This window comes from Hippopotamus amphibius, chromosome 9, assembly GCF_030028045.1.
Source record: "Hippopotamus amphibius kiboko isolate mHipAmp2 chromosome 9, mHipAmp2.hap2, whole genome shotgun sequence".
Classification (NCBI taxonomy): domain Eukaryota; kingdom Metazoa; phylum Chordata; class Mammalia; order Artiodactyla; family Hippopotamidae; genus Hippopotamus; species Hippopotamus amphibius.
The window spans coordinates 26,057,491-26,085,178 of record NC_080194.1 but is presented as its reverse complement, the minus strand read 5'-3'; the positions used below and the strand labels follow the sequence as shown (position 1 = coordinate 26,085,178).

At 38.5% G+C, this 27,688-nt stretch overlaps 1 protein-coding gene and 2 pseudogenes across 1 annotated transcript in view; 1 reads left to right on the top strand and 2 right to left on the bottom strand.

Annotated features, from left to right (window-relative positions):
- The window catches only part of LOC130860123 (L-lactate dehydrogenase C chain), a 52,651-nt gene extending 39,920 nt beyond the window's left edge, over window positions 1–12,731 (top strand). The window contains exons 6-7 of the mRNA XM_057747974.1: window positions 6,977–7,100; window positions 12,567–12,731. Of these exons, the coding sequence (XP_057603957.1) occupies window positions 6,977–7,100; window positions 12,567–12,731 (289 nt within the window). The remainder of the gene's footprint in view (window positions 1–6,976; window positions 7,101–12,566) is intronic.
- On the bottom strand, window positions 11,599–12,475 carry LOC130860134 (WW domain-binding protein 2-like; annotated as a pseudogene).
- Window positions 12,732–26,744: 14,013 nt separating the features above from the next.
- Window positions 26,745–27,266, bottom strand: LOC130860121 (40S ribosomal protein S12-like; annotated as a pseudogene).
- Between the last annotated feature and the right edge of the window lie 422 nt (window positions 27,267–27,688).

The window sequence follows — 27,688 nt, the reverse complement described above, 5'->3', positions numbered from 1 at the left end:
TTCTTTCAGCACTGTTTTGTGGTTTTCATTGTACAAGTCTTTCACCTCTTTGGTTAAGTTAATTCCTAAGTGTTTTGTTTTTTTTTTTGATGCTATTGTAAATGGAATTGTTTTCTTAATTTCCTTTTCAGATTGTTCATCATCATTATTTAGAAATGCAATTTAATGTTGACTTTGTATCCTGCTACTTTACCAAGTTCATTTATTAGTTCAACAAGTTTTTTTGCATGTGTATACAGAATCTTTACGGTTTTCTGCATGTAAGATCATGTCTTCTATAAGTAGAGATATTTTTATTTATTCCTTTCCAATTTGAATGCCTTTTATTTCTCTTTCTTACCTAATCACTCTGGACAGAACTTCCAATACTGTGTCGAATGGAAGTGGCAAAAGTGAGCCTTCTTGCCTTATTCCTGATCTTAAAGGAAAAGCTTTTGTTTTTCTCCATTGAGTCTGACCTTCACTGTGGGTTTTTCATATATGGATTTTATTATTTTGATGTAGTTTCCTTCTATTCCCAATTTCTTGAGTGTTTTTATCAAGAAATGGTGTTGAGTTTTGTCAAATGATTTTTCTGCATCAATTGAGATGATAATGTGGTCTTCCTCCTTTGTTCTCTTAATGTGGTGTATTACATTGGTGGATTTTGGTATATTGAACCATCCTTGCATTCCAGGAATAAATCATGGTGTATAATCCATTAAATACTTTTGAGTTTGGTTTGCTTGTATTTTGCTGAGGATTTTTGCCTCAGTGTTCATAAGGGGCAATGATCTGTAGTTTTTTTTTTTTTTTTCTTATAGTGACTTTGTCTGGCCTTGGTATCTGGGTAAGTCTTAGAATAAGTAATCATGTCACCACTTTCATTTCTGATTTTAGTAATTTGTGTCTTCTCTCTTTTTTCTTAATTCATCTAGCTAAAAGTTGTCAATTTGTTGATCATTTCAAAGAACCATTGATTTTTTTTCTATTGTTTTTCCATTTTCTATTTTGTTACCTCTAATCTTTATTATTTACTTCCATTTGCTGGTTTTGGGTTTAATTTCTCTTTTTTTTCTAGTTCCTTAAGTTGTAATGTTAGATTGTTGATTTGACATCTTTCTTGTTATTTAATGTAAGCATATATGACTGTAAGTTTACCCTTTAGCACTGCTTTTTCTCTGTCCAATATGTTTTATGTTATATTTTTGTTTTCATTTATCTCTAAGTATTTCCTAATTTCCATTGTGCTTTCATCTTTGAACCCTTCAGTTGTTATAGAATGTGCTTTTTAATTTCCACAAATTTGTAAATGTTCCAGTTTTACTTCTGTTATTGATTTCTAAATTCACATCGTTGTGTCAGAGAATATACTTTGTATGATGCCTGTCTTTTTAAGTCTATTGAGACTTAATTTGTGGCATAACATATGGTCTATTCTAGAAAATATTCCATGTGCACTTGAGAATGTAGATACTGTTGTTGTTGGGTAAAGTGTTCTGTTTGTCAGTTAGATCTAGTTGATCTGTTGTGTTGAGTTCTCTATTTCCTTACTTACCTTCTGTCTGATTGAGCTATCCATTATTGAGAGTGGGGTATTGAAGTTTTCAATTATTATTGTAGAACTGTCTATTTCTCCCTTCAATTTTGTCAGTTTTTGCTTCATGTATTTTGATGGTCTGCTATAAGATGCATATATGTTTATAATTTTTATTTTCTTGCTGTATTGAGCCTCTAGTATATAATGTCCTTCTTTGTCTAATGTAAACTTTTTTTGATTTGAAGTCTATTTTGTCTGATATTAGTATAGCCACCCTTGCTCTCTTTTGGTTACTATTTGCATAAAATATCTTTTTCCATTCTTTCACTTTTAATCTAGTTGTGTCTTTGGCTTTAAAGTAGGTTTCATGTTGACAGCATGTACTTGGCTTGTGTGTTTTTATCCATTTTGTCAATCTCTTTTGATTGGAGAGTTTAATTCATTTACATTTAAAGTAAATACTGATAAGGGTATTTCTCTATGCCTTAGAGCTTACTGTTCTTCATTTCCTGCATTACTATCTTCTGTTGTGATTATTTTTTGTAGTGAAATATTTTAATTCCTTTCTCATTTTCTTTTGTATATATCCTATAGCTGTTATAGCTATTTTCATTTTTGTTGCCATGGGGGATTACCTTTAGCACCCTAAAATTGTAATACTCTTATTTGAATTTCTAACAGCTTAACTTCAGTAACATACAAAACCTCTGCTTCTTCGTAATTCCATCCTCACCTCTTTTGATTGTTGGTGTTACAAAATTGCATCTTTATACACTGTTTGCCCAAAAATATAAACTAATAATTCTTTTAAATGCAATTGTTTCTTAAATTTGAAAATGAGAGTTACATACCAAAGTCACAGTAATACTAGCTTTTAGACTAATTGTTTTTTTTTAATGTGTTAGTTTCAAATTATGCAGAAGCAAAAAGTGGAAGTATAAATCATTGTTACAATATTACTAGCTTTTATAACTGCCCATGCATTTACCTTTATTGAGATCTTTATTTTTTTACATGGCTTCAAGTTACTGTTCATTTTACCCTGCAGGTCTGCTTTGAGTATTTCTTGCAGTGTAGGTCTAATGGTGATGAACTCTCTCAGCTTTTGTTTCTTTGGCAATGTCTTAATTTTTCCCTCACTTTTTTTGGGGGGCGGGGAGGGCACTGCATTTGGGTCTTCATTGCTGCAGTGGCTTCTCTTGTTGCAGAGCACAGACTTTAGGGTGCGCAGGCTTCAGTAGTTGTGGTACATGGGCTTAGTTGCTCCGTGGCATGTGGGATCTTCCTAGACCAGGGATCGAACCTGTGTCCCCTGCATTGGCAGGCAGATTGTTAACCACTGTGCCACCAGGGAAGTCCTTTTCCCTCACGTTTGAAGAACAGTTTTGCCAGATATATAATATGATTCTTGGTTGACAGTTGTTTTCTTTGTATCACTTTAAATATATCTGCCCACTACCTTCTGGCCTCCAAAGTTTCTAGTGAGAAATCTGCTTATGATCTTATTTTTCACTTTCTTCAATCTTTTTTCTTTTGGTTCCTCAGACTCGGTAATTTCCATTGTCCAATCTTCAAGTTTGCTGATTCTGTCTTCTGCCTGCTCAAATTTGTTTTTTAATCTGTTTGGTGATTTTTTTCATTTCAGTTATTGTGCTTTCCAGCTCTAGAGTCTTGGGGACAGGGGTTCTTTTTAGGTTTTATGTTTCTTTATTGATATTTCCATTTTGTTCAGTCATCATTTTCTTGACTTTATATCTTCCTTTAGTTCTTTGAGCACTTTTAAGGCAATTGTTTTGAAGTCTTTGTCTAGTATATCTGCCATCAGTCCCCCACCCCCACCCCCCACTCCCCTGCCCAGGACAGTTTCTGTTGATTCATTTTTGCTTTTAAATAGGCTATACTTTCATATTTCTTTGCATGCCTTGTGATTTTTGTTGTTGTTGTTGTTGAAAACTGGACATTTGAATCTAATAATGTGACAAGTGTACAAATCAGATTCTGTCCCTTCCCCAGGGTTTACTGGGTTTTTGTTGTTGTTGTTATTTCTTTTGTTTCTTGATTGTTGAAGGCTGTTTCTGTGCCAAGGACCAGCCTGAGGTGTACTTTTAAGGTCTTTGAGATTGTTTCTAAGCCTGTGGTTTTCCCTGGGCATACATGGTTACTTTCTAATTTCCCCCAAATATGCAGTTGCTTTTGTATTTTCTGGTCTTTAATGTCTAACTCCCAAGAGGGGAAAAAGAAATATTAAGGGAAGGGGGAAAGGGTGCCTGCCCTTTATATTCCCTGGAGGTTACTTTAGCCAGAGAGGGAGGTGCAACAACAATGGCTTTGCCCTCTTTGTCTACACCTCTGTCATCAGAAGCAGTAACCAGTCATTAGAGAACAGATCTCTGATATTTGGAGGAAAGGGTCCTTTTCGCAGGCTGCACAAGCTGCTTTGGGTACAAGTAAACAGCTGCTGCTGTGCTAAGAGCTGAAATTGGCTGAAATTAACCACAGTTTAACATATACACCTTCCCTGGAAGTTTCAAGCTTTCAGAAGACTTCAGAGTTCCCCCCAAAGTTATATCAGACAGATTCTGGCAGTGCAATTATTGTCTAGGTGGGGCGATAGATTCCTGGTGCTTTCTACTTCTCCATCTTCCTAGAATCCTCCAGTATTTAACTAGAGTTTTAAACCTAGAAAACTGTTTTGTGAAAAAGCAAACTGAAAGTCATCTTCCCATATACACCTGCCTTTTTGGAAAGGGTCCATACCTGCTGTTAACCCTTTACCCATGGTACCTCAGCATGACTTGGGTGATTATCTTTGTATGTTTGTATATTCCTCATAGTCTTGTGACAAACATGTCCTAATACTTTACACATTAAAAAAAAAAACAAGTTTGTATACCTATAATCACCAGGATCTATAAGATCCAATAGGTAATGAAAATCCCTCACCAGATGTTTTGGTAATTCTTAACTAATTGCTCTATCTTATTTTGCCCTTTTATTTACTATCACTTGTACCTTATTATTGATAGATGCATTTATTGTGTGTTCATTTTCTCTAAAGCAAGTTTATTTCCTCTTCTAGTCAAACTATTTCCACATCAATTAGAAGTTTCAGATCAATATCTCCAAATATCTTTTCACTTTGATAATTGTTATTGATATGTTTCATTTTCTTAAATTTCCTTAAGGGAACCTACAAACCTTTGTTATGTCGCATAGGTTTGGATGACATTGAATTAATGCCTAGCAAATGAAACCTATGTTAATATTACAGGATCATTTCATATCTTAACAAAAATGACCTTTACCCATATATTGTACCATATATTTCCAGTTACAGGACCATTAGAGGCTACTTCCCAGTAAATGCAGGTATCTACCTAATCTGGAGGCTCAACTATAACCCAGCCACTAAGGAACATGTTTTAGCCAATACTGGTTTCCAGATGTCGTGGAGTAGCCCATCTTTATTGGGAGGTCACAGTGTTAGACTTTTGTCTGCCCAATCCCAGATAATTATACTTCCAGGGACTGTTAGTTTCTTTTTCATTTGAAACACTATTGCTGTAAGGGAATAGTAATTAAGATCACATTTTCCACTGACGTCCTGTATGATTTGAATACCAAATCCTACAACACGTTACAGATCAGTACTCATTCCAATTAGTCCTCTCAACAATACAGTGTCCAACATTAAATTATTTGCCCCTTGTTCATTTAGCAGAGGATCTATACTTATAAAGAACCCTCAGGATACTGCTAGTACTTACCCAAAAATGACTCAACTCTTTCATATTATAGCCTCTGATTTTCCAGTGCCTAACTAACAATCTCAGTGGAGTGACATCATAATTTAATAGGATGCCCTTCCAGGTTCTGAATAGAGCATTTAGTTTACAGTATGAGTCAGTTTTTGTCTTAAAATACTAGCCTTAAAACTGCTTGTTTTTTATTCTCCCTTTTATAATAGCAGTTTTAATTTCATTAGGATGGTTAATAGCAACTAAAAGATTATGTTTTTAGCCATTTTCTTCTCAACCCTGTTTTCTTTCTCATGACACTTTGTTAATTCCTGAGAGAATAAACCTGTCATCCAGATTCTACTGGTAAGATTTATCCCCACTTATCTATTGCAAAGCTCTCTTCAACTCATATGCCACTAGTCAATCAATTGCTAGGCAAAACTTTCCTTCCTTTCTTTTTACTTACCCCACAAATTCTTGGTCATGTTGAGAGTCTGAAAGTTAATTTTAATTTTGACACCAATCTTCATGGCTTCTAGTAGTGCCCCTGGTTTTGGATTGATAGTCAAATCACAGGACACCACAACAGGTATATTCCAGGCCCAACTTTCCTGTGTTAAGCTGGTCCATTTACATATCAGTCTCAACCTTTTGCCACGGAGTGTGTTGTGTGCAGTCCTTGGGCCTTGAAACTGTGCCTACGTAGTTGCAATGATGATACTGTACATTCTGTGTTTCTTGTCCTGGATCCTTTTCTCAAAATTATATAAACTCAGAGCTAGGTTAAAACCTCTTTGTCCTTTGAGTTTTACTGTCAGTCCAAACCTGAGATTGCTGTTGGTGGCAATGCAAAAATAAAATACATATTTATTGTAGAAAATAAGAAAATTCATAAGTATAAAGAAGATAACGTCACCTGTAACCTGTCACTCAAAAATAATCACTATTAATAATTTGGTGGATCGATACAATTCTAAAGTTCCTATAAAAATGCATTATTTTTTCACAAGCCTGAGATAAGAAATTACATAATGTTTAGGATTATGCTATTTTCCTTTGAAAATATATCAAGAACATTTCCCCATACTTCAATATATTATTGATTTAATAATATGTTCTTTAGGAGAAATATGTAACTTGGCTTATAATTATATAAAGTTTAGGGACTATCAATTTTTTTTTTTTTTTTTTTTTTTTTGGGCACACGGGCTTAGTTGCTCGGCGGCATGTGGGATCTTCCTGGAGCAGGGATCGAACCCGTGTCCTCTGCATTGGCAGGCGGATTCTTAACCACTGTGCCACCTAGGAAGCCCCCAATTATATAAAGTTTAAATTTACATTGGCACCCTAGTAACAATATTATGTGGTCAGCAAGATATGTATGCTAACTTTCAAGGTGATCAGATTCTATGTTTGGATATTTAAGCAACAATACAAAAAATTTAAAACTTAAGTTTCATTTTGAGTGGCACAAATGACCTAATAGTCCACCTTTATGATGAACGAAGGGTGAATTGTTTGAACTGAATAATGAAGTTTATGAGAATAATAGCAACTTTTTATTGCCTATTCATAAATAATTTCAAGAATAGATCTCTGAGAAAATTTTGAGTGGTATTGACATGTAGGTTGCTTCAGAATAGATGCTTGAAAAATATTATGTTTTCTCTGAATCAACTTCTCATGAATTTGATTTTCTTACTTTCCACAACTGTAGTGCCTATGAGATTATCAAGCTGAAGGGTTATACCTCTTGGGCTATTGGACTGTCTGTGACAGATCTGGTAAGATCAATATTGAAAAATCTTAGGAGAGTGCATCCAGTTTCCACTATGGTTAAGGTACGCTTAAATAGAATCCTCATTTATCTTTGTTTTAATATTGCTAAGTCCTTACTATGTGCCAGGCATTATACAAAATTTTGAGAATATGTTGGTGAACAAAATAGAAGCCCTGACCTCACAGAGTTGTTTTTTTTTTTCACAGAGTTTAATGAAAGATAGGAACTTAGTAAAACAATTACAAAAGCAAATATATAATAACATCAGGTTAAGTGCTGTGATGACAAACTAGAAAGTTCTTACAGTATATAAGAAGAGAATTTAACTACTCTGTGGAGGGGGTGTTGGTGGTGGTTTGGGAAGATTTCCTAAGGAAGTAAAATGTGATCTAATCTGAATAATGAGTAGGAGTTAATTTGCAAGGCTGGACTTATATTCCAAGCAGAGGGAACACATATGCAGGGAACCTGAGGTAGATATAAGTAGAGGGTACTTGAGGATCAGGGGGGAAAAAAAAGGTCAGTTGTTGAAATGCACAGAGCAAAGGGAAGTGCATGATAAGGCTGGAGGAAGTAAGCAAGTCTCACAAAGGAGTTTGGGTCCTTACAACAAGAGCTATGGAAAGCCACCAAAGAAACTTAAGAAAGGGACTGGTTTTACAATCTTTATTTGTTAAAAAGATTCCTGGAGCTGTGATGGACAGAGCAGATTTGAAGGGGTCAAGAGTAGAGATGGGTAAACTTGGGACGAGGCTGTGCATTAGCTCAGAGTAGAGAGGATGGTAGTAGTAGAGATGAAGAGAAGGGGGCAAATTTGAGATACATTGTATTTAAGAGGTACAATTCATAGATCTTGATAATGGGAGATAAGGGAGATAAAGGTCATTCTTAGGTTTCTTTTTCACACAGTTAGATAAATGGTGATATAGTCCACTGAGGAAGGGCATATTCAAAGAGAATCATGTTTGAAGATCATGTTTGCAGTTATGGAGAAATTGAATTTGAGGTGCCTTTGCAATATCTGAGAGGAAATAGGCAGTTGGGTACAAGCTTCTGGAATTCATAAAAGAGCTTTGGGTTGGAGTTATAAATATGAGCATCATCAGCATAAAAAGAGTGTATTAGGACTCTTTTAGGTAAAAGCCACAGAAGCCAACTCAAACCAGCTTAAGCAAAAAGAAAATATATTGGCTCATGTAAATGCCAAGGAGGCCTGAACCGTGTGCTCAAACTGTATCATTAGAACTCTCTTTTCTCTTCATGATCTTGGCACATGATCTTTTCACTCTTAACTGGCTTCAAGCTCATGTGGGCTTTTTCCATGGGGCCACCATGAGGGCTCCCAGCAGCTTCAGGCTTAGAGCCTGTAGTATCAGGACCCTGCCTCTCCCTTTACCCATATTAATGTCTTGATAATTGGCCTCTCTGGGATCACTTGTCCATTCCTGTGATACTTGTCAGTTTTGGGGAAAGGCAATTCCCAAAAGGAAAAGAGAGGTTCTGTCAACATTAAAAAAAAAAAAAGAAAGAAAAAGAAAAAGGAAAGAGGACAAGATACTGGATAAGCAAAGACAATAGATACCCCTTACACATGCTAACTTAAACCATGAATTTCAACAAGCTTGCCTAAGGAGAGAATATAAAGTGAGAAGACAGATTGAGATGGAGTCTTGAGGAATTTCAGTATTAAAAGCAGAGTTTATAGTGTGAGTCCACAAAGGTGATTAAGTGGTGGCCAGAGTTAAAAGAAAAACCTAGAGAACATGGAATCATGGTAACCAAGTGAAAGGAGGTTGCCTTAAAGATAAAAGGATTGGTTTTCTGTTGTTGATTGATATGAAGTCATATAAAATGAAGGTTAAAAATGCCAGAAGGATAAAGTGACAGAAGGCATCGATAACCTTAGCAGGAGATGTTTAAGAAAATAATTGGAATGAAAAATGTGATTGGAGCACACCAGGGTTTTCTTAACTTCGGCAGTATTGACTTTGGGGCCGAATAATGCTTCATAATTGGGGCTGTCCCTGTGCATCATGGGATGTTAGCAGCATCCCTGGCCTCTACTCATTAGATACCAGTAGCATACCAGTTTTGACAACCAAAAATGTCTCCAGACATTACGAAATGTCCCTTGGGAGGCAAAATCCCCTCCAGTTGAGAACCCCTTAAGTAGACTGGGGAAATTAAAGCCAGCGTAAACAGCTCTTTTGAGGTAAGTGACTGTGAAATTAAGGAGAGAGAGCAAGAATTGGAGAGGAAAATCAGGGCAAGGCAAGTTTTTTTTTCTTTTGAAAGATAAGATGTAAAGAAGATATTGAAGATAGAAGTAATAAGCAGAGAGTGTTGGGATCCAGAGCATTGGTGAAGGTATTAGTTCTAGACAGGGGGAGAGACAGCTGTCTGTTTTAATAGGGGATAACAAGAGAAGATAGGTAGTGAATCATGTAGATTTGTAAGTGTGGCATTGGAAGCATCTGATGACTACTCTCTTTTTTGTGAAAGGAAACAAAATCATCTACTGAAAGTCAAAGGAGGTATGGAAAAATCAGATGTTTCAGAAGATTTGAAATCATCTTTGTAGATAGTGAGAAACAGAATTTGACAAAAAATAAAGGCAGAACTACTGTCAGGTGGATGCTTATTTGAGGTTGATAAGCATTAATTTTTGACATAAGTTAAAGGTCAAGCTGTTGTGTGGTGTTCTCTAGGGATTTGAGCGCAGGAATGGAGAAAGCAGATAGCTGGATTCATCCAGGTTTGGGTTTTACTTGCGGAGTGTTAAAGGGGAAGAGAGAAGAGAGGAAGACAGAGAGATGGATAGATGTAGGTAGTTTTACTTCTTACACATGTTAAAAATGGGTTTGACCTTCTGCTAAAGGGTCACAGTCAAATTCAAGATCTTTGCCCTTAAATGTTATCTATATACAAATGAATAAATTACAAAAAGAAAATGAGTAATAAAGAATTTAAGAAATATTTATAAAACTAAAAATTAAAATAGGCAAAGCATCTTAGGGTGCAGCCAAAGTGTTATAAGAAAGGGATCTAAGTTTGGACCCAAGAAAGGAATCTAAGTTGAAGTACGGAGGAACCTCATAACAAGGTTCGGAGTAGGATACTTGGGGTGGGAGAAGGTCCTATGAGCTAAAGAAGACAGGAAACTGGAAAGAAAGGGAATTGGTTTATCCACATGGACAATGAAGTCAGCAAGGACAATGGTGGAAATTGGGATCGAGAGGGAAGATTGCTAGGTGTCAGTCTTTTATGAATGAGATGGAGGTTTGTAGAAAGGGAGGAAGTGCTGAATAAGATGAGCCTCAAAAAATAGGGGGAATTTTTTTGTTTTTAGGAGAGCAAGGGATTAATAATTTGGACGAGACAATGAGGAGCGCACAGTGGGTGCTCCACACTCTTCCTCTGTTGAGGGTACAAAGGGCTATGGGAGAGTAAGCAGCTACCCCCAGAGGGCTCCTCAGGGAGAGTCAGGATATGAGAATTTCATACATAGTCTTTACTGAACAAATCAACGCATGAGTTATATTTTATAGGAAAGACTTAAACATTTGACTTGAAGAGCAGAATCATTTGTACGTCCTTATTCTTTTTTCCCAGTTACTTCATTTTTATTACTTCACATTTTCAGCAAATAAAGTTGCCATTAGAGTTTATTTGACATTAACATATTAACTAGATTTTTTGTCAAATAAATAGGGATTTCTCTTTAAATAACCATTTCCTCACTTCATGGCCAGTCTAGGAGCAAAGGAAGCAAATTTCATGCAACCAGGGGTCATATTGCTAACAGGCATGACAGCTAAAGCGAAGAGGGTAGGCTGAGGGGGTGGCAGCAGGTCAGTGCACGGGGCTAGGCCAGGGCAGGCCTTGGTGGTCAGGGCCCTAGTTTCCAGTCCACCCAGCAGCCCCTGGATGGCATAATAGAATGGACGTTCATTTCCAGTTCTAATCCAAGATGCCCCTGCTGGTGGGAAGACACACAGTGAAAGTAGAGGGAACAAACTCCTGAAACACCAGCAAGGAGGCAGGAGGGCTTTTACCCCAGCCTCACTGGTCTTGTTCCTGATGCCACCCAACCCCTGGTAGCTCATGTTAAATAAAAACTCCAAAAGGTATTGGGGGTAGCAGCAGAATGACCAAGGACAGGAAAGGGAAGTGGGAGGTGACAATGTGGAATGTGGCTGGGAAGGGAATGTGGGCTGACAGTCTGGTGGGACAGGGGCCTTCCTTGGCTAGGCGCAGACCAGACCGGAGTGAATGTGAGTAGAGCCTGGCAGGGGACCCTGAGGAGAAGGCATGTGGCTGGGCTGATGGAGATCATGAGGTTGAGTGTACAGTGGCTGCCAAAATGAGGGAGTTGGACTGCAGTGGAGGAGGTGGATAGGGAGTCCCTCTGTGGGCCACTAGAGTAAAGCAGGAACACTGAGCTCCTGAGGAGAGCCCCAGAGATGGTGAGAGGGAAGCTCGGTTGAGTAGTGCCTGAACTATAATGGGAAGCTGGGAGGCACCACTCCAGAGCCAAGGAGCCTCTCCCTTTCTCTACGCTAGTTCCTGGTCACTTTACAGTCAGACCTGGAGGAACAGTAAGACCTTCCCATTGCCTCCTCCAACCCTACATTCAACCCCAAGGGGTGAGGTAGGAGAAAGCAGTGGGTGGTGGGAGGCACAGGGGTATGAGAGATCTGCTGGGTCTTCTTATCTTCCAGTGAGGAGGTGGAGGTTGGTTTTGGTCATGTAGGCACTGTGTGGGTTACCCAGGTTGTAATAGGCTCTGGCAGCTGCCTCTGCAGCGTTGGCTTCAGCTGCAGGAGTGGAGGGAACATCAGGGCTGCTGATGGGAGGTTCCATGGCCCCAGGATAGGGTGGTGGCCATGGCTGCACCTATTCTATGGCCCTGTCCACCATGGAAGGTCCTGGATAGAAGTCAGGTAATAGCCAGGAGGGCAGGAGTACATTCCATTGGTGACTGGCAGGGGAATTACAGCCCTGCTGGGCATGCGAAGGTACCTATAACCTTAGGCTCCACTGGAGGCTTCGCCTCTGGAAGCGTGAGAAGCCACCTGTTAGCATCTGTTGTCCAAACTCAATGGCATCCCCTGGTGTAAAGATTTTACAAAGCAGTGCCTTCCCAGCCACTTACTGCTTCCACCTTCACTGTTCTCTTGATTATTTTACACCAAACACAGGCTGCTTGATCTCCCAGTCCTTCATCAGACTGCATGGCATCCTTCCCCTTAGACAGAAATATGACAAGGGTAAGGGGTAAAGTAGACAGTGCCTTTCTTGGTCCCTTTGAAGGCCTCTGGCGTGTTCTCCATGTCATTAAACACAAGTTCTTACATGGTCCTAGGACATTAGGATGCTCTTGGTATTGCTGACAATCACTCCACTGCCCTCGGAGTGATTCTTCTTGAGCTGCATAGTCTCTCTGTATGTTCCTTTTCTGAAGCTCTCTTGCGTAGCTGCTTTTCCAAATCAGGTTACTGAATAATAACCTAATTTTGCCTTTTAGGGCTTATATGGAATAAAAGAAGAAATCTTTCTCAGTATCCCTTGTATCTTGGGGCAAAATGGTGTCTCAGATGTTGTGAAAGTTAACTTGAATTCTGAGGAGGAGGCCCTTTTAAAGAAGAGTGCAAAGACACTTTGGGATGTCCAAAAAGACCTGAAATTTTAAAACCTTTTAATGTTCCGTGTTTTATGGAACAGAAGATAGTAGACTGTATATTTTACATTTTGAAAGTATTTTCATTTGATCTGTAAAAAATAAAAAAACATTGGACCTATGACATAGCTCCAGCCTCTCAAGCTAGAAAAAAGAAATGGTAAAGGAATTTCTCTCCTTTATGAATCTCTTATAGCTCTATTCTAATAATACTCAACCTGTACAGATGTAAGTTACACTTCCAAAGTATGTCATATATATAAAAGTTGCTTTCAGGTTTAATAGAATATGTATAATAATTCATTTAATATAGAACTTATGATTCTCATAAAACAACAAAATTTCTAGTACTGGAATTTCATCTTGTGCTTTCTTCCATTAGGGCACCAGCATATTCACTTCATATTGCTTCATTAAATTCATGTGTTTATATATAATCTTTACTAAGTGCTTATTTTAAGATAATATATATCAGAAGGAAAATAGAAGTATAACTTTATGGTATAAAAAAATTAAATGAAATATCTTCAACCCTGCAAGTATTATGCCAATTAATATACACTCAAATAGTTGATTTGGTCCCTCTGTTGACTACCACACAGAGACTTTTGGCCATTCTCTAGGTTATTCGTTTAGCAAACAACTACGATGCTTGCTGTGCTATGGTTATGAGGTCAGTATGACATGATTTCTGCCTCAAGTATTTCACAGTGAGTATTTAGGATACCTCATCTAACTGGTTATTGATGGATGCTTGGTAACAGTCAATTGGTAGCTGCCTCCTGGAGTCCAAGTTAGGAATGCTTGTGCTTCATACAAAAATATATATTTCCTTGATTCCACAAAGAATTTAAGGCAGCTATAGGAAACACACAATGAAACAAAAAACTAAAAAATCAGAACCAAGATAATTTACAGATTAGACTAGGACGGGACCAGTGAAAAAATTAGAAGGCATATATGCAGGCCCTGAGGACTTACATGGCTCTAGTGAAGGTAAACGCATTGGGTCAGAGAGTTATGGTTCACTCTCTGTTATTCTTGCTATTTAATAGCTTTCATTTGTCATCTGCTACTGAACATGATTATCTCCCATTATTTTGTTGTCTTTCCTTTTTTTTCCAACTCTTCCCTTGAATGAACAAAATATGATCATAAGTGAGAGTTTAGTTAGGATTGGGGAGGGAGGGGGAGTCTTCTGTGGATTTTGCCTTTTTTTAAGCTCCTCTTTTACACCAAATTAAAACTTCAAATTAGGAAATCCTTGCGGAGATCAAAAGGCTGCAAAACATACATTTTACAGGGAATATTCTAGGAAATAAAACTGCTCTACATCATGTGTTCTCAAATGGAGCAAAATTGCCCCAAGGGGGTGAAAATTGGTTTCTGGGTCGGGGTTGGTGAAAAAAATTCTTGATATCACAAGGATTTGACTCTCCAAAGCGCAACCCTACCAGACAAAAATCTCATTCCGTAATATTTAATTTCATAATGTGGGGGCAGGTGAGGGAGCTGAACAATTAGGGATAATGTCTGGAAAAGCTCTTGAGGGAAGGATAATGGGAAAAAAAAAGGTTGAGAAACACTGCTCTACACTTTGTGAAAGAATTTGTCAGATGTGTATTGTGTTTTATGATTCACAAATGAGTTAGAAAACAGTTAATTGAGTAGAATGTGATGGGAGAAGAGAAGTGGAAACCTTGGTTTATCCCAAACTAAGGGATGAGAGCGGGATTTTATTAGATTCTACATTTAACGACTTAATAAATAATGAGTTGTAGAAATGGTTATCAATTGTACATATGGTTATCAATTAGCACTGCCCTGATCAAATTCTTAGGGTTTTGTATCTTGTTTAAAAATATCCTTTGCATAGAGGGTTTAAATTTTTAAAAAATTCTTTTTTCTACTTCAGCTCATATTTATGGGTGGCAAAAAGTAGCCCTGAGATCCCTTTCTTCCACAACCCTGGTAAAAAATTCCTGATCAAGAGTCAAAAAACGCTTATCCGATACATCCAGACAAGGTTTGGTTAGAAGTAAATTTACTTCGGCTCCCCCGGTGGGTGGATTCTGGGCAAGGAATACTCCGTTTGATAGCTGAGGCCCTCTAATTCAGTGTGCCTGCCGCCCCTCGTGCACTTGGAGTCCAAGGAGCCTCTCTGAAGCCACCAGCCACAGAAACCTCAACCTGCAACGCGCGCGCAGGCGGACAGGTAGCAGGCGCAGGCGCAGTGCCTCAGAACCCACCTCCCGGCCTCACGCCCGCGGCAGGTGTGCTTCCCCCTGCGAGATCGGCGCTGGCTGGGCGCCGCCTTCCGCAGCCTCAGTAGCCAACGGTTTTCCTCCTTTGAGTTTCAATCACCTTTCTCTCCGCTCTCCTACATTTTCTTCCTCTTCCTCCGGCGGCCACGAGCTGGGCTGCGGGAGTCCTGCGGCCCAGCGGGAGAGTGGGCGCCGCGGGAGTGAACTTCTTTTGCCTGGCGTTGACTCCGTGTCCCCTCGAGGCGGCACGCATCCCGCTCGGGCGGCTGGCCCTTCACCCGTGTGAGGGTGGCCCGGAGCACCGCGCGCCTGGACGTCCTAGGCCCGGGGCCTGTGGACTCTGGGCTTGTGGACCATGGGCTCCATCCTGGAGCTAAGGGGGCAGAGGGGAGGTCTCATTTTTGGTGGAGCAGCCCCTTTTCCTTCCTTCACTCCCTCTTAACCCCTCTTTACTGTACCCACCGTCCTCCTCCTCCCCCTGGTTTGCTTCCTGGATGCTGGGCTGCTGGCCAGAGATTGTTCGGCTGCGTTTCTGGTCATCTGCGTCATTCCCTGTGGGAATGCACCTCCTTCCCCACTGGGGCCCAGGAGTTTTCTGTATACCCCCTCTCACTACAAACCAATTTCAAATCGGAAGTGCCTTTGCAGTTTTTCCTCAAGATGGTGACTGCCAAGCGTGAAATTTAGATTTTTGCTTCAGAAGAGGCCATTCACCCCAGTAAGAGCTTCACTATAGGAAGTGGATCAGTTGCTGTGGCCTGTGCAGTCAGCATCGTATTAAAAGTAAGTTATGCACCATTATCAACAAGTCAATCCAAACAGACTCTTAAGAAGAAAAAAATTAAGGTGAGGGGATCGTGTATAAGCTAATATCATGATAGTAGAAATTAGCTATGCCAGAGAGCCATTTGAGCATTTTACCTTTAAATAGTTGTTTCCGTCTGCCTGTGCTGTCTTGTTCCATAGCTGCTTCCCAGCACAGTCAGCTGTGGCCCCAGGAAAGCGCCTCTTATCCAAGAGCAGCAGTCAGTTACTTGCTGCTTCAGCTCTGGACAAGTCTATTAAGTGCTTTGACACATTTAAGAAGCAGGTGTATGGCATTTTCAGAAGGTAGCATGGTCCTTAAGTGAGTTATTGGTATTTTACATCAGTAAAATAACTCAATTTTTGACAGGTTACAAACAAAAAAAATTTCTCTTTACACATTTTATTCTTTTAGAATAAAATAAGTACATGCTGCTGTAATTAAATTGCCTTTAATCACTTAACAAGCCTAACCTTGACTCAAGCAGTGAATGCTTGTAAACATAATAAATGAAAAAACCTAGTATTTTTATAACACAAAACAGTATCATTTATAGCTTGTCAATCATATATTGTCATCCAGCAAAAATAAAAAGCCCAGTAGAGAATTGTTATCTTCATACCTGCAAATGATGGAGGCTATTTTTCTTAAGACTGTCGGAATTTATTAAACACAATTATGACATATCCAAAGAATGCAGTCCTCTCTTTGTTATGTTGATTGCTCTCTTTTGAAGACTTATTGTGTTGACTAATTTAACAATAATTCAAGTAGAGTGTCCCAGGAGAAACCAGTTGAGCTCCCTCTTCAGAGTCTGGCTGTGGCTCTGAGCATTGCCAAAGTCTTTGACTCACCCTGACTATGTGTCCTCTTTTAGAGGCCTCATCTTCTGTACTTGGCTTCATTGCAGTGGGCTGGAATGTGTGTTTTGTTTGAGAGTTGTTTGGCCAGGACCTTTTGAACAGTAGTGTCCTAATGAAGTACTTGATATTATTTATGAAAGAAGGAGGTTTTTTTTTTTTTGACAATAATATCCTTTCAGAAATGTCTAATTACTTTGTAACTGTATGACTTAACCTGGTGATAAAAGCAGTTATTAAAAGTCTACCTAGGACTTCCTAGGTGGTGCAGTGGGTAAGAATCTGCCTGCCAATGCAGGGGACATGAGTTCGATCCCTGCCCCAGGAAGATACCATGTGCCGCGGAGCAACTAAGCCCGTGCGCCACAACTATTGAGCCTGAGCTCTAGAGCCCGTGAGCCATAGCTATTGAGCCCATGTGCCACAACTACTGAAGCCCACGTGCCTAGAGCCCGTGCTCTGCAACAAGAGAGGCCATCGCAATGAGAAGCCCGTGCTCCACAAGGAAGAGTAGCCCCCACTCGTTGCAACTAGAGAAAGCCCGTGTGCAGCAACGAAGACCCAACAGAGCCAATAAAATAAATAAATTAATTTTAAAAAAAAAAGCAAAAAAGGGTCTACCTAGGACTTCACTGGTGGCACAGTGGTTAAGAATCCCCCTACCAATGCAGGGGACACAGGTTTGAGCCCTGGTCCGGGAAGATCCCACATGCCACGGAGCAAATAAGCCCATGCACCACAACTACTGAGCCTGTGCTCTAGAGCCCACGGGCCACAACTACTGAGCCCATGCACTGTAAGTACTGAAGCCTGGGTGCCTACAGCCTGTGCTCTGCAACAAGGGAAGCCACCATACTGAGAAGCCCATGTACTGCAATGAAGAAAGAGCAGCCCCCGCTCACCAGAACTAGAGGAAGCCCGCACGCAGCAATTAAAACCCAATGCATTGATCATCCTTTCTATTTTTGTGCCAGTACCATACTGTCTTGATCACTATGGCCTTGTAGTATAGTTTGAAGTCAGGAAGCCTGATTCCACCAACTCCATTTTTCCTTCTCAAGATTGCTTTGGCTATTCGGGGTCTTTGCGTTTCCATACAAATCGTAAGATTTCTTGCTCTAGTTCTGTGAAGAATGCCATTGGTAATTTGATCGGGATTGCATTGAATCTGTAAATTGCTTTGGGTAGTACAGTCATTTTCACGATGTTGATTCTTCCAATCCAGGAACATGGTATGTCCCTCCATCTGTTTGTGTCGTCTTTGATTTCTTTCATCAATGTCTTAAAGTTTTCTGCATACAGATCTTTTGCCTCCTTAGGCAGGTTTATTCCTAGGTATTTTATTCTTTTTGATTCAATGGTGAATGGGAGAGTTTCCTTAATTTCTCTTTCTGCTCTTCCGTTGTTAGTGTATAGGAATGCAAGAGATTTCTGTGCATTAATTTTGTATCCTGCTACTTTACTAAACTCATCAATGAGTGCTAGCAGTTTTCTGGTAGAGTCTTTAGGGTTTTCTATATATAATATCATGTCATCTGCAAAGAGTGACAATTTTACTTCTTCTTTTCCAATTTGGATTCCTTTGATTTCTTTTTCTTCTCTGATTGCTGTGGCTAACACTTCCAAGAAGATGTGGCATATATATACAATGGAATATTACTCAGCTATAAAAAGGGATGAGATGGAGCTATATGTAATGAGGTGGATAGAACTACAATCTGTCATACATAGTGAAGTAAGTCAGAAAGAGAAGGACAAATATTGTATGCTAACTCACATATACGGAATCTAAAAATGGTACTGATGAACTCAGTGACAAGAACAAGGAAGCAGATACAGAGAATGGACTGGAGAACTCGAGGTATGGGAGGAGGCGGGGGGTGAAGGGGAAACTGAGACGAAGCGAGAGAGTAGCACAGACATATATATACTACCAACTGTAAAAGAGTCAGTGGGAAGTTGTTGTATAACAAAGGGAGTCCAACTCGAGGATGGAAGATGCCTTAGAGGACTGGGGCAGGGAGGGTGGGGGGGACTCGAGGGGGGGCGTCAAGGAAGGGAGGGAATACGGGGATATGTGTATAAAAACAGTTGATTGAACCTGGTGTACCCCCAAAAAAATAAAAAATAAAAAATAAAAATTAAAAAAAAAAAAAAAAAACCCCAATGCAGCCAAAAATAAAGAAGAAAAAGTCTACCTTTTCCCCCACCCCCCCAAAAAATGTTATGTGCTCTGTGCCATTGGGTTAACCAGGTTTTCCTGAGTTGGAGGCAAGTCCACCACATATGGTTGTGCAGGTTGTGTCTAGTTCAGGAGGTGAGTGGGGGCCTATCCAGCCCCTGCTGGCTTAACCCAGAGGAACAGGTGCTCTTTTCAAATTGTTCCACCCAGAGGGGGCTGCTTTTTCTACTTATGATGCTATCCTTGTGTTAGAAGCATCTCTGTGTGAAAGCATTTTGACATTTCGCTTTCACTCATGTGGTGATAGTATTAGGTAGCCCTTTGCTTGACTAGGAAACTCAGCTCACAGGTAAAACAACAGGAGAAATACGTGGCAGAAAAAGTGTGTAACTTGTCAGTTGTGGTAGGTATACTACTAGTACCAAATAGAATAGTCTTTTTCCTTTAAAAATCTCTTTCCTATTTCCTAGTCTCTAATTTTATTTCTCTTCCTTCTTTATTCATGTTAGGTTAGTTTTAGTGTTTAGTTGTCTTAGTATTGATGTAGCTAATAAAGTTAGCTTCCACTTTTAATGAAGAGACACAGAACTAAGAAGATCTGACCCCTTTCTAAGAATATTACCCTGATCTGAACCCATAATGTTTTATTAAATCATACTAAACTCTTTTAGCTATGACTTGCTTTTATTAATGAAATATCTATAAGATTTCTTTAAGCTACCTTTCTGTAGCCTTTAATCCTGGCATGATTTATTGGATTTAAAGGATTAGCCCTGAATTTCACATCTATATGACATAAGGCACCCAGAGCATCAGGTTCTGTCAACTGCTGCTTCTGGCAGTTATATTAGATCTATTTTATAAAGGAGAAAAAAGGCACAGACTGTCTCAAGTTGCATCAATAGATAAGTATATACAGATAATATATACATGATACATTATCATTAACTAAGGTCCATACTTTAGTTTTTACCTAATGTTCTTTTTCTGTTCTGGTATCCATTCCAGGATACCACATTACATTTAGTCATTCATGTCTCCTTAGACTCCTCTAGACTGTGGCAATTTCCTTTTTAGGCTTTCCTTGTATATTTTTTCCCCCAGCTGGGCCACGTGGCTTGCAGGATCTTCCCTTAACCAGGGATTGAACGTGGGCCCCAGCATGTTGAACCCAGGCCCTGGCAGTGAAGGCACCAAGTCCTAACCACTGGACTGCCAGGGAATTCCTGAGGCTTTCCTTGTTTTTGATGACTTTGGCAGTTTTGAGGAGTACTGGCCAGATATTTTGTAGAATGCTTCTCTATTTGTCCCATGTTTTTCTCACAGTTAGACTGAAGTAATGGATTTTGGGGAGGAAGACACAGAGGTTAGGTACCATTTTCATCACATCATTTCCTGAGTCCATGCTATCAACATGATTTATTACAGTTAATGTTGACCTCAGTCATTTGGCTGAGGTAGTGTTAGGGTTCTCCCTGTAAAGTTACTCTTTTTTCCCTCTTTCCATGTTGTGCTCTTTGGAAGGAAGTCCCTATGTGCAGTCCACACTTAGGGAGTGGGGAGTTATGTTCCCTTTCCCTCTCCTTCATAAATTATTTGGGATTCCTCTGCATGGGAGATTTGTGTTTTCTCCGCTTTTTATTCATTAAGTCATTTACTAATATCAGTATGGGCTCATGAATTTTATTTATATTTTGGGTTATAATTAAGTACATCTTTATTTCTCAAGTTGTTCCAGCTTTGGCCATTGGGAGCTTATTCAGTTGACTACTGTGTCCTTTTGACAATACCCCAATCAGCATAGAGTTTTTGTTTTGTTTTGAGCACTTCCTTAGTTTCTGGCATATAAGGTGTTTCGGCTTCTTCATGTCATATATTTTTTGCTTCAATTGTAAATCAGCCTTTTTTTTCCCCCCCCAAGGAACCCTGGTTCCTTTTATTGGAGTATGGTATTATAACCCAAGATCTGAGTTCTAGGTGTGCTCATTTCTACACAGAAAATTTTGAAAGCTATCTTTCAAAGGTGACTTTAGTGTAGTTCTGCTCCATGCTACTACAATCTCTGTAAATAATTCAGAGTATCCAGAAAGCGTTGGCATCACATTAAGAACAACCTTTTCCTTGTGATACAGGTTAGACTTCTAGGCTAATAAGTTATAATGTAGTTTAAAGTGCTTGGCTTTGAATTTCCATTAATTAGAATTGTTAAAAAGATTTGACAATATAAGTTGGACACGTACATAAATTATAGATACTCATTTATTTCTAAGTACTAGCTTAAAGCCATTGGTTTTTTCCAGTGAAAATTTCAATGATATATAATAAAGATAATGTGTGGTTATTTACAATATTATTTTTCAAAAGGTAATACAAGGGTGAGTCTAAACTTATCCGCACTCCGGTTATATTAAAACTTCTGTTGGCTGCACTGTCTTATCAGAGCTTTCCATTCAAGGCTACTGTCTCCCCAGTCACTGCTGTGCAGGTGTGAACATGTTACATCAGTTCATTTGTAACTGCGGTGCGAGCAAAAATGGATGCCCCACTTGTGATTTGCACGAAAGAAAAGCGGTGTGCAGTGATTCATGTTTTGTGGTTTGAGGGTGTGCACATCTGCACACTTCTGCCCACACTGTTGACACTGCAAAAACTTAATTGTGAGGCATTAAAGCATCCTCCCTATAGTCCTATCTTACTCATTGGACTTTCACCCGTTTGGTCCCCTGAAAGCAGCCCTACAAGGACAAAGATTCACTTCTGATGAAGAAGTTAAGACAGAGGTGCATTCATGGCTCTCAGCTCAGCCTAAAACATTTTTTAATAGCTTGCTGACAGGTGGACAAAGTGTATTGAAAAGCAAGGAGATTGTCGAAAAGTTATGTATTTGTCTTTTCTCAAAGTTAATTAAAATAAATTCTACAGCCAGAGTGCAGATAATTTTTGACTCACCCTCATACATTCATAAAGTTAAAAAATAAAAGTAATATAAAAAGATATACTGTGGAGAAGTCACACTTTCATCTTGTTTCCATCCAACCTTTCCCCTAAATTCTGCTTTAGGAAACCATTTGTCAGTTTCTTGTGTATCCTCTAGAGTTTCTTTTGCAAATACAAATATGTGATTTCCCTCCTTTATTACATACAAAGTAGCATGCTAGAAATATATAGTACTGATTTCTTTTTGCATGTAACATTGCCTGATTAAAGAACTATAAAATTTTAGATTTGGACAGGGCCCTATATTTTAATCTATTTATTTAAAAAACTTTCACTGAGCTTATATGTACCAGGTAAATGCTAAGCACCAGATGAGTGAAAATGAATGACTTCCTCTTCTCTAGGAGCTCATAGTCTGGTGAGAAGTTCTTTCTATAGAATCCCTTCGTTATCATTGTGCAGCCTCAGCATAAATTGAAGAGGCCTTCACTACCTTTAGAGACTGATCTGTTTATTAAATGGCTTCTGTGTCTGTTTTCCTAATTGGGAGCTGGAGCTTTCCTCCTTATAGCTTGTCTCTCTTCTAGTTTGGACTTTTATATTATGATGAAATGTTGAACGGATGTATTATGTCTTCTCTGAGTCTAATAATTCATAAGGTAGATATAGATTGCCAGTATAAGAATTTTCTTTCATTTTCCAGTTAATCCAGATGCCCCCTCCCCCACTTGGGCTAATGTCTTCTTAGGGCTTGAATGATGAGCTTGCCTTTGTGGATGCTGATGAAGGCAAACTGATGAGTGAGACAGTGGGTCTGCAACATGGCAGCCTTTTCATGAAAATCCTAAATAGTTTTTCTACCAAAGGTTAATGTCATAGCTAAATACTATAAACATTCTAATAGTACATTGATAAATATCTAAGAAAATCATATCTTTATTTACCTTTATCATGACTTCCTCAATTCTTGTAAAGCTCGTTGCTCCCTACCCTGTAGTCTCATAACAGGTTTGGATTTCATTAGGTTGTACTTAATTTGTTTACAGGGTTTTCTGCAGCACCAGGCTGAGTTCCTGTGAGCAGCAGTAATAGCAATTATCATGACAGTAATCATTAATTGATTACCCATTTTGTGCCAGCCGCTGAAGCTAAAGCACTTTACATATATTATCTAATAACCTCAGCACGATCTTATGATGTTTCACAGATGATGCACCTGCACAATGAGGTTAAATAAAAGTGATGGAGTAAGGATTTGATCCGTTTGTTTTGACTCAAAAGCCTAAGCTCTTAATTACTCTACTTTACTTGCACCCAGGAGATAATTTTGTGAACAGATGAATAAACCAGTATCTCCCTGTTCAAGGGTCTTTTTACACCACATACATCTCTAAGGAAACATTCTCGTTTACCAGAACAATGTACGTTTTGACCTTTTACTCTATAAAGTGCAGGAGGTATGCTAGGAGGTTGTTAAAACAAATGTACAAGGAAAATTTAGTACTAATTTCCTGAGATTAAGGGTGCTATGGGCATAGTAGAGGATCTAAGGGAGCCTACTCTTTAGTAAAGAGTGTGGTGATTGAGCTGAACAGGAAATGTGTACTTAAATTTTAAATGTTTTCTCTCATAGTGTGTTTTCTATTCAGATCTTTCCCCAGATTACTTTGTCACTGAAAACTCAACATAGTGATTATCACAGCAGGTGCAGGCCAGATAAAGAGAAACATACCTTGATTTAATGCAGAGAAATGTGTCCATATTTAAATTAATGATTTCCAGTATTACCTAATACAGTCTTCACTGCAAACTGATTATTGTTTCCATTCCAGGTCACCTTTATTTTGGCTGTTAAGTGAAAAATAATTTTTTTTTGGGGCGGGTGGGTTTAGTAATTTGGTAGAGAAAAATAATGAGTATTAAACTCTAAACTACCGATATAACCAGAATCTCTTCCTGTCTTGTTAATGTAACACGTATTTTGCACAGTTGTAATCAGTGTGTGTACCATAATGAAGATTTCTTTAAATACTAGCATACATGAAAAGATAATTTGCTGCATTATATGACTTTCAAGTTTTACACACTGAAGACTTTCATATCTGAGCTGTTTTCCAGATTGCTGAGGGTGCTGAAGTGAAAGCACAATAATTTATTAACTCTCCCAAATTGTACTAGACTCCTCTCTGGTGCATACGCAAAGTGAACAAATTTAAGATATACTTTGAAAATAAAACATGCAGGACCACTGATAGATTTTGTATAGTGAGGGACAGGGAATAGTGAAAAATGACCTGGACTTTTACCTTGAACAATTGATTGGGTGGTAGTTCCATTTACCTGGGCTGTGATCTTTCAGGGAGGTGGGAGTCAGTGAAGGAAGCAGGAGGGAGTGTTGAGTTTAGGGGAGAAAAAACAAGATTTCCATTTGGGGTATGTTAAATTTGAGATATCTGAAAAGACATCCAAGAGGAAATATCAGACATGTAGCTGGTAGCTGATTGTGAGTCTGGAGCTCAGAAATCTAAGTTGTGATATTCAGCCAAATTATTGTATTTTAAAGTCATTTGTAATAGTTTTTCTCTGTGGATAGGCCAAAACTTACTATATGATTATGTTTATTCATTTAAATTTTGATATTGAGGAACTGCTCTTTAAATTTTGTTTTATAATTTTATAAAATATTTACATGGCTCCAATATCAAGTTTAGAATACAAGAATTATTCAAAGAAGTTTAGCTTCTATCCCTGTCCCCTTTCCCTATAGCCTCCATCTCTTTTTAGGTAACCATTTAAATTTTTTATTTTATCCCATGTATGGTTTATTATTTATAAACATTTCTCCATCTTCTTTTTTCAAACTTAGTAATGTATCATGAAGATCACTCTATATTAGTATTTAGAGATACTGTATATTGAGTACCGTAGCTTTGTGGTAAGTTTTGAAATCAGGAGATGTTAAGTCCTTCATCTTTGTTCTTTTTCAAGATTGTTTTGGCTATTCTGAGTCCTTTGCATTTCCACATGAATTTTAGAATCAGCTTGCCAGTTTCTGCAAAGAAGACTGCAGAGGTTTTGATAGGGAGTACATTGAATCTCTAGACCATTTTTGGTAGTATTTCCATCTTAACAATATTAAGTCTTGCAATCAAGGCCTACAGGATGTCTTTACAACTTATTTAGTTCATCTGTCATTTCTTTCAGCAATGTTTTATAGTTTTCAGTGTACAAATCTTGCACTTTCCTTGTTAAATTTATTCCTAAGTATTGTATTCTTTTGGATGCTATTGTGAATAGAATTGTTTCTTAATTTCATTTTTGGACTGTGCATTGCAAGTATTAGAAATGTAGTTGGCTTTTGTGTATTGATCTTGTGTCTTATTGTGCCAAACTCATTAGTTCTAATATTTTAGTAGATTCCAAGGATTTTCTATTTACAAGATCATGTTGTCTGTGAATATAGTTTTATTTTTCCTTTCTAATCTGGATGCCTTCAGTTTCTCTTTCTTGCCTTGGCTAGACCCTCCAGTACAATGTTGCATAGAATAGGCCTCCTTGTCTTGTTCCCAATTTTAGGAGGAAAGTATTTAATCTTTTACCATTATGTATATTGTTAGCTGAATGTCTTTCATAGATGCTCTTTATCATATTAAGGATGTTTTCTTCTATTGCTCGTTGTTGAGGGTTTTTATCATGAGTGGGTATTGGATTTTTGTCAAATGCTTTTCCTGCATCTTTTGAGACAATCGTGTTTTTTTTACTTTTTTTTTTTTAAATAATGCATTATACTAATTGATTTTTGGGTGTTAAACCAATTCTGGGATAAATCCCACTTAGTTATTATGTATAATCCATTTTAATGTAGCTGGACTTGGTTTGCTAACATTTTGTTAAAGATGTTCACAACTGTATTCTTTAGGAAAAATGGTCTGTGGTTCGCTAGAGATGTCTGTCTTCCTGTGGTATCAGGGTAATACTGGCCTTAAAGAACGACTAATGAAGTATTCCCTTCTCCATTTTCTAGAAGACTTAGTCAAGGACTGGTATTCTTTAAATTTTTTAAACTATCTAATTTGTTGGCTTATAGTTGCTCATAGTATTCCATATAATCCTATTTATTTCTCTAAGATCAGTAGTGGGTTTATCTCCTCATTCATTCCTAGTATTTATAATTTGACTCTTTTTCTCTTGGTCAGTCTAGCTTGGCCAGTCAAGATTTTTCAACTTTGTTGATCTTTTCAAAGAAATCATTTTTGATGTCATTAATTTTCTCTATTAACTTTCTATTTTCTGTTTTATTTTTATTTCCATTCTAGTCTTTACTATTTATTTTCTTCTGTTTTCTTTGCATTTAGGGTGCTCTTCTTTTTCTTGTTTCTTTCTTTAAAAAAAATTATTTATTTGTTTGTTTGTTTGTTTGTTTGTTTATTGGCTGCACCAGGTCTTAGTTGTGTCATGCGGGATCTTCGTTGAGACATGCAGATATTTTGTTGCAGCATGCGGGCTTTTCTCTAGCTGTGGTGTGCAGGTTTCTCTTCTCTAATTGTTGTGCACATGCTCCAGGGCACATGGGCTCTGTAGTTTGCGGCACACAGGCTCTCTAGTTGAGGCACGTGAGCTCAGTAGCAATGGCACATGGGCTTAGTTGCCCTGAAGCACATGGGATCTTAGTTCCCCAACCAGAGATCGAACCCATGTCCCCTTCATTGGAAGGCAGATTCTTTACCACTGGACCACCAGGGAAGTCCCTTTTTCTTGTTTCTTAAGATAGGAAATTAGGTTATTGATTTGAGATCTTTCCTGTTTTCTACTGGGCATTTACAGGCATTTTGTCCCTTTAAGCACTGTGTAAGCTGCATCCCATAAATTTTGGTATGTTGTGTTTTTGTTTTCATTTGTTTCAAATATTTCTAAATTCCTTTTATGATTTCTTTTTTGTTTTTGAGGAACAAAGGCTAAGTTTTTTGTTGTTGTTGTTCATTTCTTGCATTTGAAATACTCCTTGGTGACATCCTTGGTCTGAGATTCTTTGCAGTAGTCCTTAACTACCATACAACTACAACCAACCACTTTACAGATTTTTTCCTCCCTATTAATTTTACAGAGGCTATCCATTTCTCTAGTTTCTTGTTGTCATCAAACTTAATTAGGTTGCTTTGATGTTCAGCACAAAGGTCCTCCACCAATTTGACATATATAGGGTCATCATAGTTGGATGCAAACAAGCAAAGATGGGCTTAGTGCTTGTCGAAGGCTTTAGCTTCTTCACAAATTTCACATTCTAGGCCACTGTGGATGAGCATGGCCTTCAGTACCACTTGTAAAACAGTATTAACATCCATTACACCTCCGGCAGCATGGACTTCCTTGGTCATGGAGGTGTCCTAAGAGTGGAGGCAAATCTTGAATGCACAATAGCCTCCACTTCTGCATGACTTGGCCTTGGCAGGAAAAGAGTCTCTTATAATTTCTTCTTGACACATTGGTTACTTAGGGGAATGTGTTGTTTAATTTTCAGGTATTTATGAATTTCTCAGATTTCCCTATGTTGTTGATTTCTATTTTTTTTACTTTATTTATTTATTTATTTATTTATTTATTTATTGGCTGCCTTGGGTCTCTGATGCTACACACGGGCTTTCTCTAGTTGTGGCGAGTGGGGGCTACTCTTCATTGTGGTGCATGGGCTCCTCATTGCAGTGGCTTCTCTGGTTGTGGAGCTCGGGCTCTAGGCACATGGGCTTCAGTAGTTGTGGCTTACAGGCTCTAGAGCACAGGCTCAATAGTTGTGGCACACGGGCTTAGGTGCTCCGCATGTGGAATCTTCCTGGATCAGGGCTCAAACCCATGTCCCCTGCTTTGGCAGGTGGATTCTTAACCACTGCACCACCTAGGAAGTCCCTGTTGTTGATTTCTAATTT